General features: G+C 39.7%; 1 protein-coding gene across 1 annotated transcript in view; it reads left to right on the top strand.

Annotated features, from left to right (window-relative positions):
• Nucleotides 1-18114, top strand: part of lamc3 (laminin, gamma 3) — a 101533-nt gene that overhangs the window by 35927 nt on the left and 47492 nt on the right. Inside the window, exons 5-9 of the mRNA XM_083930420.1 lie at nt 6470-6658; nt 7694-7811; nt 11829-11927; nt 12776-12912; nt 13882-14001. Of these exons, the coding sequence (XP_083786546.1) occupies nt 6470-6658; nt 7694-7811; nt 11829-11927; nt 12776-12912; nt 13882-14001 (663 nt within the window). The remainder of the gene's footprint in view (nt 1-6469; nt 6659-7693; nt 7812-11828; nt 11928-12775; nt 12913-13881; nt 14002-18114) is intronic.

Raw genomic sequence — 18114 nt, 5'->3', positions numbered from 1 at the left:
GGGGTGAAATGGAATGTCATAATCATCAAGATTCTCGCCCTGTGAGACTGAAATCATTTGTAGCCAGAGCAGGTTTCTGCGCGTCTTCGTGATTTCTGTTGTTTGTTTGATATTGTCATCAGTTTAGCCTGAGGCTGTTCCCGTAAGAAGACACTTTAAATCCTTTCTTGCCACTGATTGGAGGTTGAAGGCTAAAGTTGTAGCTGGGAGACTGATCATTCTTTTTGGAATATCAATAGTACACTCATAATGCTGCAGATACGTATCATCTCTAAGCCTCCTGGAAGTACTCCTATGGTGAAATATGTAGAAGATTTTATCTTAAAATCAGGTTTAATCTCTGATTGTACTTTTGTTTTGGTTTCTTCTGTTTTTGCTTTGCTTTGTCAATTCATATGCTAGCTAGTAATAAAGGACAATAGAAAACTGACTATGACTATGATACTGAGCTAGTGTATGGAGGCAAATTATCAAGTTATTCATTAATCAATAGTTGTTTCATGTTATCGATCGTTTATTTGATAAGCAGCAATTATTCTGAACATTCACATTCACTGCAACAGGAATCAAACTTTGACACATTTAGAATGTTTATGTTTAGCTCACGTGTTACGTGTTACGTGTTACGTGTTACGTGTTACGTGTTACGTGTTACGTGATTGTGTTACGTGTTACGTGTTACGTGATTGTGTTACGGTGCTGTCGGCACTATATCTTTTTACACTGCTTACATATTGTTCCTGTCTTATTTGTCACTCTGAATCAGAATCAGAATCAGAAATACTAATAGGGGAAATTATTTTGAGCAGTAACAGGCAGCATGCAACTTTCGCGCAGCACTTTCTCTGTTGCTGTTTGGACTCTTACATAATAATATGGCGAGACATCCGGTTGCACATGTGCTACTACAATCACAATCATTTTTGACTAAATTTTCAATATCCACCACATTGACTCAAACTTCTCCGAAAATGTGTATCTGAAATACCTAAGGGAATATGGTTTGAAAATAATGTCATTTTAGTTTTCTAATCAATATCATCAAAACCATATAAACATGTCTGTCTATATACCGTTTATAAATGTAGTTATTTTTGAATAATATTTCTATTGTGATGTGTAAAAAACAGCAAATAGACTGTGTTATGGCAATATCTACGGCAAAATTGACATCATTTTCGGATGCTTTACATTGTGATCATTGCAAGTTATGAACATTTTGCACCAAAATTAATAATAAAAATGAGAAAATACTCGGTACTTTTCATTTGTCAAGTATTTCATTCACATATAGGCTTTACCAAGTGGCTATTTCTCAGACTCTTTATTTATTTAATTACAAGAAATCACATCATATTTATGATATGTATTGTTATTGAGATATGAAATTACCTTAATCGTTAAAGAAGATTTAGGCAATATTGCCCAGCCCTAAATTTACAGTAGAGACTTGAGCCCTCTGGTGGGGTAAACAATGGGGATAGGCAACTGGGCATATCTTGTTTGCAAATGCTGCTTTTTTGTAAGACCTCTTATCAGACATTGATATCTTAACCGACACTACGCACAAAGGTAACAGGAGCAGTGTTGTGTGGGTTAGGTAGAAGTCTGATTTGTCTCTAACAGTACACCAAAGGTCGTACAGATATTTATGCAGCATGATTCCTCATAGACTGGTTTCTTATCACTGCTGGTGTTCTGCTCTCTTGGCTAGTCCGACATCTCATTTATCCAGCAAATTAGATATAGAAATGAGAAGTTATTGTGGCTGCAGGGATTGTGATCCCTCTGTGCATTCTGCGACAATACTAAGAAATTATTCATATCAAGGGCAGGAGACAATACGATGGTGAGTTGCATCACCTCTCATGCAGGGGAGCCTTTAGCCTCAAAAAAACATGCCTTGCAGCTGAAAGACGGCTGGTGCAGAGTGCTTAGTTTTATAATCCAGTCAGGAACTGGTTTCATTGTCCATTAAACTTCCAATATTCCAGACTTTTTGTTGGCCCTCATAACAAAATCATAAAACATAGTTTGGTCTTAATGTTCCAGCCTGGGAATAAAACATAGACATAACCTGGTTCAACATTTTGTTTTACTTATTTGTATAATCTTTGCTATGCCGTTGTGCCGTTTGGTGGGAAGTCTTGCATCACAGTAGCTGAAGTAAAGACTACATCTGAGCATCTTATAATAATTATAATGACGAAAGAGTTAACCACCACCATTCTGATTGTCAAAAGGATTAAATCAACCTTGATATTGCATTTCTATGACTTGATTGTAATGGTTTTGCAGAGTGCTACTATACCATACTGCGGTGAGAGTTTATTCTGGACTGTCAGGGACTGTATTTTATATACAGAAGAAGAACATTGCTTTCACTATGTGTCCAGGCTAATATTTATGAGATAAAGCCCCCAGGAGCAATATTAGGGCACTGTCCAAGCCTATATGGGCATGATATGTAAATTCAGGAGTCCTTGAAAGCCCTCAGCAGGAGTCTGAAGTGATGCAGGACCGGCCTGTCCAGAAAGGTAAGCGCCTCTGTCTCATAGTCCCTAAAGGCACTGAGCCGTCCCCTTTTCCACACAGAGACAATACAGGACACCTTTTCTGGTGTACAAACAAATCAACCTTAAACCACACCAGACCTTGTGTAAAGCTATGTATAAATTCATATTACAGTTTATTTTCTTTACCTGTTCACTCTGGTAAGAAATACAACTACCACATGTGCCTTGGTCTAAGGAATTGAGAAAGATAGATTTGGCTGAGAAGGGTGCAAGTCACCACCAAATACCCCTTAGTGTTGTATTCTTAAGTTTTTGTATTGTAATCCTGTAGATTTCCCATCCAAAAATGTGTGAGGCATAGTGTTTAAGGAAGTGGCTCAATCAATCAGAGGAAAAAGCCCTTTGTGCACTATTGTATTTGTACTGAGAGTGGAGGTAAGTCTTCCTCCTTACTTGTGTGGAGCCTCCGCAGTGGCTGTGATGTGCAGGCTGTGTGGTCTCCACGATAGGATTGAGGAGAGCATGTGGAAGAGGTGGTTGTGGGTGGGCAGGCAGACCTAAATGTGGTCAAGATGGCCAAACATTGTTCTGTGGAAGCTTTTATAGAGGTATTTGTCTTGCAAATGTTGAAAAACATCTTTAAGTGATTAGCTCTGTCTCAGTTTTCCTCTGCTATACTGTATGTGTGCACTGCTTGTGGCAAATCTTCATCCCACATACATCATCTTTAAACTGTTCTGCTACACTCATTGTTCACTTCTTTGCCTGGATGCACCAAACATGCATTTTAACATACAGTACTTATTTTAGCCTAAGTATAATAATGTGTAATGATTCGAGAATTTGACAAAGCCAATGTGGCATCAACATCAAAGAATGTTGCATCATTAAATAATACAGAGTCATAAACCACAGTTGGGAATTACCCCCAAAAAATGATGTCACATACCTTGTTCCTCAGTGCTGATAATCAAACCAAATAACCAAATATAAACATTAAAACAAAAGCTTAATAAACAGGTGCAGTGAGTAATTAAAGCATTAGAACATCTACTTTTGAACTTGCTGAGAGGGATGGGAAAGCAGATGTTCAATTTGCCCTGAAGCTCATTTGTGGATGAAGGACCACAATTAAACAAACTCATTTTCCTCGCTTCGGTTCACACATGAAGACACTTTGACGTGCTTTTGAAAGACCTGACGTTTTGTCAGTAGATTGATAGAGAATTGATGTTGTCTTTATGAGAATATCAGACATTCTCCTGGTAGAACAATATACATTATGGATTACATCACATTTTATGAGAAATAGTCAGAGTCACCATGAATATGTCGCACTAAAGGCAGTGCAACAGAGGCCAAGGCTGTTGACAGCACTGCCACTTGGCTATTAGCTAGCCTGACCAGCAGTGGCAGCACCACAAGCTGGCATGAAAAAGACAGAGTGGATGGGAGCTGACAGGTAGAGCCGCCTAGTCGTGTTTGAGCGCTAGTGGCTCACCAGTGCCAAACAGAACTGAGTCATGCTGCAGCGACTTTCTATGTAGAGTGTCAGCTTTTGTCAGATTCTGTTGCCCCATGAGTGGAGGGATTGCAGATGTGATAACAAGGGTCTCAACAGGCCACTCTTAAGCCCTATTCGGATGGGATCAGTTTAATGTGGGAACCTGGGGTACGATCATTTTTACCAGATGTTATAGTCCTGTCCGAATGCAGCCGGTCAGTAATTATTCTGGAGAATGTATTTTAATAATGTAATATAAGTAACTTTCACTTTCTGTAACGTAGCATGATACGTAGAAAAAATACCTCAGGCAAAACTAGTCCCTCTGTAAAACATATGTTGATGTACCATCATATCCTCTCAGTGCGTAGTATTCAGATATTTTTGAGCATGGAGACGCCTGAAAAAGCACTTTTATGGCTTTTTTTTTTTTTTTAAGATAATCGATTCTGTCCTTTAGTTTTGTGTTTACTTAATTTTGTGATATCAGGAAGCTTCATGGCGACAGGTTGATGACGTTGTGTGTAAATTGAGTAGCCCCTCCCACCTCTGGTAGAATAAAGGGATTTCTTAATCCCGTGCGACCTAGCCATTTATATTGAAGATGTCCTGAGGTAACACTATTTTACCTCACGTCCCCCAATTAAACTAATCCTGTCCGAATAGGGCTTTAGTAGTGCAAGGGCTACAGACTCCCTTGGTATCTTTTCATTACATCCATCAGGACTACAATTAGGGGACATATGCTTAAAGCTGCATCAGTCAATATTTGTTTTACAAGTTTTCATGTGTAATGTGAAGGGAATGGCCTGTGGTGAAAAATCTACAGAGAACCACATGAGTCTGCAGTTCCCCTCAGCTGTAGGAGGTGTTTTTGCATCTTTCATCTCATTGCTTTGGTGTTACATCTCCAACTTTACTGATGTGGATAACTCTTGCTGCCCATCAGGATGGTTTACAGATGCAGAAGGCAGCTGTTTTAAAGCCAAAGAGCCCAGATAAACCCAAACAGTGTTTGACAAGTTACTTGAAAAATGAATGAATTACGTATTGCCCATAGACAAAGTAATATATTCATTTATTATACTCGTCAACAAAAGTTTTTTTCATTTACTTTCTTGACTTAAAGTTGTATCAAAGTTTTCTTTTTTGTTTGGCTGGTGTGCTCAGCGCAGATGTTCAGTTCAGGGCCCTTTCTGTCTCTTCTTGCAAACCTTGATCTGAAAAATTTGTTTCCACTCTTCCCGGTTAAGGCAACAGTGAGTGTTACTTCTGAGATTCCCTCACTCTCGATGCCATGAATTCATGATGTATGTTTGTATGTTTAACATTGTGTTTAATGAACAAACAGCCTACAGTTTGGAGTAACAACATTAACTTTAGCATTAGCACCTTAGCTTGGTGACTACATTCAGCACTTCATAAGTCCTGTCCTGGTTTTATGCACCTGCCATGATTCAATATAGGCTAACTTCTAAGCTAGTCAGCTAAGAAGAAAGAAGAAGAAACTTCTTATGCACATTGGAGTAGCACATTTAAGCACGATGCTATTACAAAATGTTCAAAATTTCAAACATGCAAATTAGAACTGCAGACATACATATCAGCATGAAACACAAAATAGTGCAGAGGTGAACATTTAAAAAGTTCAATTACACTACTTCAAAGGGAGAGACATGTCTTGTTCCTCTGAGGCTAACCCCCTCATCCCACCACTGAGCCAACACATCCCGGTCTATGGTGTGTTTATACTGTAGCATGTAGTAGCAAAAAAAACAAAAAAAAACAATTAATGCAGGTTTAAAGTTATGGTGAACCCTCATTTTCTCATGATTATGTACAATTCAACTCAAATGAAACAAAGAACTTTTAAAGTAGTATGAAATCCCTTAGAAGTTTGTGACATGTTGGGCTTGAGAGTAACCTAAAAGTAATTTTTGGAATAACGGTGAACACTGCTGAGACTCCTTATTAACAGGAGGGAATAATCATATGGTTATTGCCGGCACAACAGAGAGCTTGATTCATAATAAAATGGGCAATTTCACCTAAATCCCCCCTCAGGGTAACTGGTAAACTAAGGAGGGATTTGATGTGAGGGGTATGAGAGCTGCGATGGTGTGTTATCAGCTGAGTAATTTGCTCTTGTATAAACATGAATTACTGTTATCTAAGTGCCCCCTGACAGCCGATTGGCTCCTCATTAGGCCTGTGTGAAATGAGATTAGCAGCGAGCCTCTAAATTATGATCCAATCCCAGAACACATAATCTCTCACACATATACCAGCACATTTTTCTCTCTCCTCTATTTCTGTCTTCTATCTTTGTACCTTTGTTGCCTCCTCTGCCCACTTGTTCCGCTGTGATTGCTCTTTCCTCTTTCGTCATGTCTCTCCTCACTTGACCTCATGCTCTTTCTCTTTCTCGCTTCCTTTCCCTCGCCTGCAGAGTGTAACTGCAGTGGGAGGTCAGAAGAGTGTGTGTTTGACATGGAGCAGTACCGGAGCACGAGCAGTGGGGGGCGCTGCGTGAGCTGCAGAGATAACACTGATGGGCCCCATTGTGAGCGCTGCAGAGAGCACCACTTCAGGAAATCTGCTGAAGAAGCCTGCCTACCCTGCAATTGCAATATTAATGGTAAGCTGCTGATACAAAAGCCTTAATTGGCTTGATAATAACTTCAAAGAAACAAATTATAATCCATGCATATCATATCATATCATTACACACTATTTTTGTTTTTTCTGGCATGGGAAAATGTAATTCTAGTTCAATTTGAATACTTTATTGGCACAATTAGGCACCACAATTAGCAAGATTTAGCTACAGACAAAGAGGATACGTAGGATTTATTGTTGCAAATTTTATGGCCAAATGTTTTTAAATCATTAATAACATTACTCTGGACCATTGACTCCCCAACTGCTAAAACTCGCCTAAGAGTCTTTTGCGGTTCATAATTCATACAATCTTGTTCGTCTCATGTCTTGCACATCTCATCAGATTTATCCTCGCCTCAGCTTCCCAAATGACCATTAAATACATTCATGACTTTACTCTGCCCTGCTTTTGTAAATTGATTCAGTTGACTCACTGAACGTTACCAATGGAGAGACTCAGAGCTCGTTAAACACAGTGGAATTTTAGGTGGACATTAAATATTTGGGCTCTTAATTACACCTTTGTCTGGGTAAAGAGAGGAAGAAATGAAAGAATACATCAGCAATCTTTTCCTCTACATTCAGAGATAGTGGAAGATGATTGCTCAGAGTTGTTGGAGCCCATTATATTGATGAAAGGTTGTAGCAGAGTCCATCAGGCTTCCTTTACTCTCATGTCCACAATACCCCAGCAGATATTTTTTCTCCATTAACTAAAGCTACAGTCTGTCTACAGCAGTGTTGCAAGGTTATATCCTGCTCTTTCAAGCTCGTCTCTTGGGTTTCTGAGCAGAATTCAATAACATGTTTCCGTTATCTCCATCATGAGCAATTATTAATGATACATTGATCCATAGCATGTCATTTATTAATAACATTTTTGGTTTGTAAAGGTTTTTCCGTGTTCACTTGGAAATACGTACTTCTCCCTGTTTTCCTTTTTTCCTCTTTTTCCCTGTGTACAATTTTCATTCTCTTTTCTTCCTGCTGATCCATCTGCTGTCCCTCCCAGGTTCAGTGAGTCTGCAGTGCGATGTAGAAGGAAGGTGCGTGTGTCGGGTTGGCGTGACCGGGGAGAAGTGTGACACATGTCGGGCTGGCTTTCACTCGCTTGGCCCTGGTGGCTGCAGGTGAGCAACACGCATAGTCCTTAACCCACACACACATGACAAACAGACATATTGACACACAAAAGTCACAAAAACAAAACAAATATTGAAAAGATGCCTGTAGAAAAGTTAAGAGCAGGTCTGTTAAAAAAGAGAAGGGGTTAAAAGAAATAAACAGGTCTCACAGACACAGAGTTTAATAAATCTTCCTCGTTTGCAGTCATACCGTCTAACGTCCCCAAGCCTGAATTTATCAAACTACAAAGCAGCCGTAAACAAGAGGGTTCTCATTTCTCTGTGACACCACTGTGAATTAGTGACCTTCTTATCAGTGAGAACCAGGATGTGCCGTACAATATCAGACTGCTAACAACCGTTGTAAAAAGCAAGCCAACTCGGAGTGCTGTAATTTTCCACATGGATTGTTGGGGAAAAACATCAACATTCAGTTTAATCAAGATTTCAACAAATATTTCAATCATATTTATTCTGCTGCGTCGCTGCCTTCTGCCTGTTTTGGTCTTCATACACATATATTGAACTTTTTAATTAATATTATCACCTCTTTACTTGAGTTCATGTCCATTTCATATGTCTTATTTGACAGTAGGACGGTTTTATTTATTTTTTATAACCTTAAATGTGTTGATTTTTTTTTTTATCACAATCGGATCAATCATTATGGTTCCAAACTTAAATGTTTGTCTGCATTTCAGGAATCAAAATCCATAATATTGTCTTGGATCACAGAAAACAATCTGATCTGAATATCAGACACATTTAGCAACCGGCTGGTGAACATTCTTGAATACTTAAAAAAGAGCCATAAGTTAGCTCAAGAGTTGGTGGAGACCAGGACTAAAGCTAAACAAAGATATAACAGTGGACTCAGTCATCAAGTTGCCTGATACATGACTACAAATCAATGTTAATGTTGCATGTCTGGTTGATGTGTAATTAAGCAACCATGTGCTAACAAGTTTGCTATATCAGCTTTATAAGACGATAGTATGTCAGTCTTTACATCCTCCCCCAAGTGGCCAAAAACGTCAGCTATTGTAACTTAAAGCAATTTTTTTTATATAAATAAATAATTGTACAAGTGAAGGGTGTGTTCTTATAAACTTTTCTTCAAAACTTGTACATCTTATATATCTTTTTATAAGTTTGTGTAACTTTGACACTAAGTTCGTCTCCCCTTAACGTATAGAGGTCCAGCAGGTTCCTGTGTTAAGACAGAGAGGAGCCGAACTACATGTGATTAAACACTTAAAGTAATTAAACCAAGACATTAGACATGATCTTGTGGCGTATGTATTTTCTATATACTATATAAAGTTGGATGTGCATTTCTTGCAGTGCAGACTCAGGGTATACTTCTGTTCATCTAGTGTCTTTCCTCTCAACAATGCCATTTCCTCTCTAATTCAATGTTTTAAAAAAAATCCAATTGAAAAGTTAAGACAAATATCCAGTGTCACCCAAGCCTAGAAAGTGTAAAATTCCCTGCACGTGGTCCCTTTTGTTGGTCAGCCAGCCGTCCTGAGCAGGAGAAAAAGACCATGTGTTTGAAAAACATAGCCAGAGACGATGTGGTCTCCTCCATCTGTTACCATGGTGACTGGATCCAGCCTTGCTTCCTTCAGAAACTTTAGAGAACCGCTTTAGCCGTAGCCAACCCCAAGGACAAACTTGGCCTCAAAAACATCCCTGCTTTCCTCCACAGACAGTTGAATGCATAATGCTTTAGCTTGGAAAGGTTAGTGTAATGTAGTTTGCATACCATTATCCCATGTTAATATGGTTTCATTGGCCCAAACATACAGAATCCTTTCTCTTTTATTCTTAGCAACTTTTCATCGGTAGGTTATTTATAGGTAATTTTTAATTTCAACATAGTAATACAAGCTAATTCCAGTGTTCTGCTTAATAGTCAGTATGTGGTTCTATTTATTTAAAGATGTATTGTTTGGTGTTTTCTTGCAGAGAAAAGCTTATCACTGATTGGAAAAGGACCTCGTAATTATCAGATTAATGGCTGATTATAATTGTTCTCATTAACATAGGTGACGCCCTAAATAAGAACAAAATGAATGCATCTACTGAAGTATTGTTTTTCTATATTTGTCCTTTAGCCTTGATTTAAATTGTTTCAGTATGCTACAAGAATGGGCTCAGCAGGATTAATTGATTTTAAGATTTCTCGCTTTCATTCATAAGATATGAGGCTGATTTACCTCTGAAGCTTTGCAAAATCACACACTCTGGGTGGTCTTTTTTTTGTATTGTGTCCTTTCTTGCCGCTTGAAGATGCACTGACCCGCTGCATACGTTTTGATGATGAAAAACACATTGCAACTTTTCTCTGACCTGAGAGCTGTCCCACTAAATATGCATGCGAATGAGCCTGCATTTAAATGTATATGACGGTGCATACGTGTGTGTGTGTGTGTGTGTGTGTGTGTGTGTGTGTGTGTGTGTGTGTGTGTGTGTGTGTGTGTGTGTGTGTGTGTGTGTGTGTGTGTGTGTGTGTGTGTGTGTGTGTGTGTGTGTGTGTGTGTGTGTGTGTGTGCATATGAGAAGTATGTTGTAGTATTTATATTCATAAGAAGTCTATCCTAGCTCTCCCTGACCCTGTCTGTCTGCAGAGAGAATGCTAAACTGTGATGGTGTTGAACAGCATATCAATGACTGGTGTTAACAGTATTTCTCTACAACACCTGTAACAGTGGATATTGTGACAAGAGACAGTTGGCTGTCTATCTTGTTTTAGATTTTGACAAACGCCTTTATATTTATTCTTGGGACTTGAAAGCTGACTGTGTAACAACTCTGTAGTTTCCCTTAAGCTAAGTTCACACTACACGACTTTCAAAGTTTTCATTGCTGTACTGGTGTTGTACATGTCTTCACATAATAGGCTGTTGCCATAGACCATGTAGGTGGTGTGTGGATGGTATACTCAGGTATGGTATACCCACCTATCAGCCAAAAAAAATCACAGACTATATAGGAGAATATACCCACTTTCTCCTCGGTGACCTGTGCATCTTCGTAGTACACCCACCTCATCAACTACCATTTCAATGCATCTGCAACGGTTTATCTGCTACCGTGTTCACCAAGTTATAATATGCCACTGTTGTGTTTCCACTGCCTGCTAACAACAGTTAATGCAAGTGATTGATTAACAACCCTTGAAAGTTATTCCCTTTGTTGAATGTTCACAGAATCTGGCAAACAACAAATTCATAACTCAGAAGTGCACAGTAATATTAGAGCTGACCCTTACTTAGGAGTATTCTCACAGACAAAATTCTATTAGAAATGCACATAGATGCATGCACACGTGTTACCATGCATACACACACACACACACACACACACACACACACACAAATGCTGCTTTCTCTCATTCATGCAGCAACATCAGGCTGTTCACTTGAGGTGTGAATTACTCAGACCACTGGAGCAGAAACAAGTAGAGACGGCTTGCCTTGGGATAATTGAATTATTTGTAATAGCGCCTCATTAAAAAAATAGATTATGTGTTACAGTTTCAAACAAAAGTAATCAATCAATGAAGGTGATCAACACCTTTTTACATCCAAGTCAATGCCTAGCCACACACCTCATGTGCTTTCTCCTTTACATGTCTGTGATGGATTGCGAAATAAATCAAGCATCTCAGTGTGGGTGTTTTATAACAAGGTCACTTGTTGTGCTTTTTTGAATGACAGCAGTGATGATTTTGTGATCACAAAAAACACTTTCACAGAATGGACTTTTTAGTAGGGAGACTGAGCTTCAAGTCCCGAGACAAGTATTCATGTTGTTGAAGGGAACTGCAAGACACCCCACTGTTTTCAGGTTAGCTGACCATCTGTGATATGGAAGGGGCAAATAAATAAAGAATATCCTTATGGAGATCATTGCCCTTGTCTTTAAAATCATTGCTCCTTCTTTCTTAACAATGTACACGTGTCCGTTAAGTCTGGTGGATTTAAATCTATCATTTTCCCGTCACTTGTTTTCTAGGCCATGTGAGTGTGACCCCAGCGGGAGTGTGGATGACTGCTCTCCTCTGGATGGACGTTGTCACTGCAAGCCAAACGTGGAGGGACAGAGCTGTGACAGGTGTGTTTTGTTATAAGCTTGTTGCTTGCGTCACATACGTGCGCACAGGACCTGTGGTTACCAAGGCAACTGTTATAGTCCTCCACAATAGAAGAATTGAAGCCCTTACTTACTATAGATCCCTGTACAGGCACAGTATATAGTATTTTTGACAATGACAATTGACATGATCACTCTTAGATTAAATAGTATTGGACACATATGTGTTGTTAAATATATAATGTTTAAGATATAAGTGCATTACAGTGCAGCATTATACTGAAGATTAAATTTGCCTAGAAATCGCTCCAAGTTTTGGGGCTGTTCTTAATTTTGACGGTGAACATGAATGTTTCTGAACAACAGGTCAATAACCAAGTCTCTGCTTCTCCCTGTCTGTTTGTATTTTGTTCCTCTGGGATATAGGATCAAACGGATAAACTCACTGTGACATTAGCAATACACACAGCCCCGGGTCTCAAACTATTGAATAATTCTGTGCTCCCTGCTTGTTGACTTTTTTTGGTGATTTCACGGCTCGTTGAACAGTCCCCTCTCCTGTGTAATGTGACTAGTGTAGTGGCTGATTTTTAGCGGTGTTCCTGTCCCACCCATATGCCAGCTAGTGTCTGTAGGTCAGAGCTCAGGGTCTTTGCAGCTCAGCTCTATTTGGTCCCTTCTTCCATAACACTGTGGTTTGCAGCGACCAGCACCCCGACTGCAGCACCGAGAACAACTTAAAGAGATTAGCAACATGACAGCAAGGAGGTGGTAAATAGCTGCAACGAGGCACGTGTGCAGCATGCTGAAGTTCATAACTTTGTTATGCGTGACGGTATTTGTGTGTGTGTGTGTGTGTGTGCCAACAGATGCAAGCCAGGCTTTTTCAACCTACAACAAGTAAACCCAGCAGGCTGCCAAGCCTGCTTCTGCTTTGGCCACTCGCTGGCCTGCTCCTCGTCCAATCACTATTCTGCTGTCAACATCACTTCTGACTTCACTGAAGGTATTGTCGAAAACTCACCCGCCATTAATGAGGTATGTTGCTTTGGGGTTGGTGTTACCGCGCAAGAATTAGCAAGACCAACAATGTTGATTTTGTTCTCTCTGAAGCCGCAACCTCTTCATTTCCCTTTACTACTGTTTATTTTATTGTGCTATTAATTATTGGTGAGTGTTTGCTGTACTGTTTCTTGCTATATCTCTTGCTGTATATCAACTGTATTGGATATGTTGTTTTATTCTATTTTTAGGAGGCCTTTTTAACATGTGGCATGTGAAACAGCACATGCCTAACTGGCACATTTGCAGTTGAGAAACAAATGAACAAAACACAAACTAATTAGAAGGTAAATTGTCTCTATCAATCTGACAGCAGATGTACAGCATCTAGACAAAAGTCAGCAAGGAAATAAAACTCAAGGCAAAGTGAGAAACACATAAATTAATTTGCAGCATAGTGAAAGAAAAAAAGACAAAATGCACTGAAGCATCATCCCTGTCAATGGTGTTGGAAAACAAGCTAACACATTTATTTCAGTTAAGACAGATTGCATGATTCATATATTATTCATATGTTGAAAATGATTCATAGAAAATATTATTAATTTAAATATTTGCTTGTGTTTTCTCTCTTTGGTTGTGTTCATTGTATTTTCACGTTTCACGTTTGTTTTAGTCGCAGTGTGTTGAGTTCTTAGGATGACCGTGTACAGTGTTTTTTTTTTCTCTGTTAATCACAGAGAAAGAAAAACTAATAGAAAAATGATCTGAACACATCTCCCTCAAGAAGTCCAATGTTTAAACTCTTTGTGATCACTAGTTTTTACTTTCTATCTATCTATATACAGTATATATATATATATATATATATATATATATATATATATATATATACACACACACATATTCAGACTTTCTTTAATGCAGAGAATAGTTATGATTCATGTTTTGAAATGTTGTCTTTTATCTCCAGATCAGGACGACTGGTTGGGAGAGTTCTCTGGAGGGCAGGAGTACCCCCTGCTGTGGAAGGAAGGTGAAGTCTACCTGCTGCCTCTTACCGAGGAAGACATCGGCTTCTACAAAGCCCCTGGTGAGTCTGAGCGGAAAATAATAGAACTTTCATCCATGAGAACAGATCGTTACCTCAGGTTGGGTCAAATGGGTGGGTTACAGTCCCCAAGAAGCTGTTTCAGTATTATTTGCATTAATGTTATTAGATAATAACTGTTATTAGATAGTAAGACTGTTGCTCTTCTAGAAAATATGTAAATCATAATAGTGTTAGTAGAGCTTCTTTAATACCCATATCTTGTTCCTGTTGTTCCTTAGTGAGATTAATCAAGGTCTTTGGCAGCGGTTATGCAGCAGTTATTCTGACACCATTTCCCCCAATCCGTTATCAGAGCCATTAGAAGATAAGGGAATAAGCTGGCCCAGCTACAGGACTTAGGGCCCATTTCTATCAGCTGCCCCAGCAGCAAAGGCCTGAAGGAATTGGATGTCTTGGCCATGCTGGAGAAGCAACAAAGTGAAAATTGGCTTGGTTTCTTCTTGTCTCCGCTAAGTCGTTTCTAGGCATCAACTCGCAGCCCCCCCAGCCACCATGCAGCCAGAAGCAAAACAGGAGCAATCCCATTAACTCCGTATCCTGGAGGTTTAATGCCCAGAACCCGCGATCACAGAGAACGACTCCATTTGGAGGCATCTTTTTTTAGAAAGATGAAATGCTTACAGCGAGATGTTACAAAGCCTGGTGGTCAGGCATAATTTGTAAAATGTCATTATGAATGCATTCATAAGTCACGGGTGTTCGACTGCTGTGAGCACGTACATTAGTCCATAGGGAATACTTGCGTGCTATACATATATGTAATTAGAAATGCCCATAATGTCTTTTAAAGTTGCTATATTCTTCAAATGGTCTATAGTGACGTCTCTGTAGGCCACAACACACAGATTAGTGGCCCAACTGGCCGAGAGCAGCTTTGTGGCAGCCTGCTTATCTGCTTTGCCCAGTGGTTGTTTATGTTGTTTCTCCACATAATAAATGCACAAATCTATTTCCTTGCCGTCCCTATTAATGATCTCATTTTCTCTTGCTTTTTTCATAGTTGTGCATGTGTACAGTTACTTTAAAGATTAGACCAGAGTGGCAGCGGCTTTGGAAGCAGCTCTGAAATTCTCTGTCTTTGCCACTGTCTCGGCTCTTTTTACTTTTAATGTGTATTTGTGCTGAAATCCCTCCACTGTGTTCTTCACCAAAGTATGAGATAATTCTGAGTGACAACTCCCTGTCGAACATACAAAATGCAATTTCTGTGATTCCCGTGAATGTATTCGTCACCGTAGTTTGTCTTGGGCTTCAGCTGTCACACAAGGGACAGGATTCAATCATAGCCGGTTTTTTTTATTTATTGAATTTGCCGACAGAACGAGTGTTTTGGATATGCGTAGCTCGACCAGCTCCAGAAATATCTGCCTGTACTTCAGAGGACAAGACGTCACATATATTCTCTCAAAAGTGCCTGACAAGGAGTTGTTGAACCAGACAGGGAGAGTTTGAGATGGCGTGAAAATGAAATAAAATGAAATAATTTAACTTGAGTTTCCAGAATTCCTCATGACAATCAGTCCAAAGTGACACTTACAGTATGCCTTCACTTTATTCACCTCTTCATTTATTTACCCCAGTTGTGAAATGACCAATTCAGTCAGGACAAAGGACGCGCACATTGTCGGGCTAAAGTTGCCAGAGCAACAGCCAGTCGGTCCTTTTTTGGCAGCTGTCCTTCTGGAGGAAGGACTAAATTAAGTTAAATCACCATAATATCCAAACTTTTATTACCTTTGATAGGACACACCTAGGACACAGAGATGGGGTGACCCAGAGTCGCAAAAGAAAAGTAAAATTGACAGAAAGCGATGCCCTATGCCTCCTGTCATGTGACACTGTAGCATCCAAACTTGATATCATTGCTGTTGATAGCTCCAGGAGAGTCTTTATAAGTTGTGCAAATGATTAACCCTGATACGTTTTTTAATGTTCAAATAGTTCAAATGCGATGCATTTTTTATGTAATGCAAATTTTTGGTGCTTACAGTAGGCTGCAAATGGAGGAGACAACAGAGTGAGGGAAGCAGCAAAAGGGAGCAGGTGAAGCCTTATGACAGAAATGGCAAGCCACCATTTCCTACATAATGCATCATAAAGGAGAGAGAGCATTTACCTCATCAGTCTCTGGTGAAAGAGGGGAGAGAGGGAGATGATATGCAGCAAAGGGTACAAGTCTAATTCGAACCTCTGTATATAGGGGTCCCACAGTATTTTCATAATGTGGTTGCTCTTTTGCTTGGTAGCCTTTTCAAACTAAAATCCCTGCATTTACATGCAGAGGGCCTAAATGCAACAAAAAGAGCATTTTCAAATAACGCCAGTTTACTTGGACATGGGTTTTATGGTATCTTCTACTAATACTAGGCAGTTACAGTTTACACCATTCAGGTACATGCTGATTTTTTTTTTCAGTTTACAGCCCTAACCTCCTAAAAGGTTGATTAAGAAAGAATCTTTATTACAAGCTATATTTAAAAAAAAATTTTTTTAAAAACCCACAGGGTGTTTTGAGGGGTAGAAAATTAAAGTATTGCTTTTCCATAAAAAAATTATTTAGTCTGAATAAATGTTCAGAACAATTTTTTTAGGGTTTTGACAATGACTTTCTGTCACGTTCTGTTAACATTGTACCAGCCAATAGTGGCACAGCAACTGTAGGCCCGCACTGGATGAAATGGAGTTAGCCAATCTTGCAGCTGCTTCCGAGCCTCAGCGAAGGGGGCGCTATTTGTCCGAGTGACCGGAGACGGGCAAAAACGAGAGTCAATATAGGCTCCGATGGACTGAGATAAAGGAGTTATGTTATGGACATCAGAATTCCTTCTTTTCACTGTATGATATATTTATCTTCTGTAAACGTCTCAAATCTTCCTCTCCCCTATTTTCCTTTAAATACCAGTATGTCAAGTGCCCAAGTCATAAATACATGTGTAAATGTTTATGCATGTGGGCACTTGCCTTCCTCCCCCTGATCCTGGACATCTGCTTGACAGTTGACACAGGCGGGGTTCAAGTCCCGCTAGTGACTCAACAGACTGAACACTTGAGCGCAGCTGCCAGGAACTATCATAGACAAACATGAAGTACCTCCCTGAACAGTTGCTTTGACCTGCTTCCCAACAACTGTGGTCACCACTTGATTCTGCTGGACAGTAACTGTGGCTCTCTTGGCTGAGCAGCATTTCATGCTGAAGGGGACATCATCTAACATGAGTCCTTACAGCCATCTGTTGAGAAGCCTGCAATGTTGATCCCTTTCATATCTGCTGCACGAGCCAACCTGCTAAGCCCGCAGCGGCATGGAGATGAGAAAAGGAAAAGAAAGAAGGAAAAACAGAATATTAATAAAATCACCCTCTAGTGGAAGGCACGAGAGCAGCATATGGCTTTGTTGAGGAGTGGAAGAATGAGTAAGGAGAGCAAAAATTCATGAGAGCAGCTCCAGGCTACCTGTCACTCTGATTCAAGCAGCAATTGCAGCCTCACACAACCTGAGCACTACCTGCGCCCAGGTCTGCATATAACCAAGTCTGGTGGCCTTGTCATCTAGAAACTTAAACAAAACAGAGAGGAAATGGGGAAAGGGAGATCGGAAAATTGAGTGGAGAGATAGAAAAAGGAAGTAGAGAGAACAAAAACTGGGAACAAACAGAGAAAAGTGAAAGTCAACTAATGTAGAAGGTGAAGGAGTGCTTGAGTGAGGCTGGATTGGAGATTAGTTCAGTCTGTTTGAGACAAACTCTGTCGTAGGAAGTGTTGTCTGACCACATCTGAACGAAAATGCGCTGCATCCCACTGCCTCCCCAATCTCTCCAAGAGCTCTGCTTCTTCTGTTGTCTTGACACAGTGAATCTTTCAGGCAGCCTCTTCATTCTCATTCATGATGTTGTGCTTGGTCGCACACACACACAAAACAAACGGAAGTAGTAAAAAACAGAGCTTAAGAGAGAAATTCAAAGCCTGCCTACCATTTTCACCTCCAAACACTCTTGACCCATCACTGCGTGGATGGTCTGTTTCAGAAAGTCCCATTTCATATATATATAAATATATATATGAAATATGGCTGTAAGGACCTAATGAAATATA

This window comes from Echiichthys vipera (assembly GCF_963691815.1).
Source record: "Echiichthys vipera genome assembly, chromosome: 16".
Classification (NCBI taxonomy): domain Eukaryota; kingdom Metazoa; phylum Chordata; class Actinopteri; order Perciformes; family Trachinidae; genus Echiichthys; species Echiichthys vipera.
The sequence above is the reverse complement of the archived record's forward strand: the minus strand, read 5'-3'. Positions and strand labels throughout refer to the sequence as shown.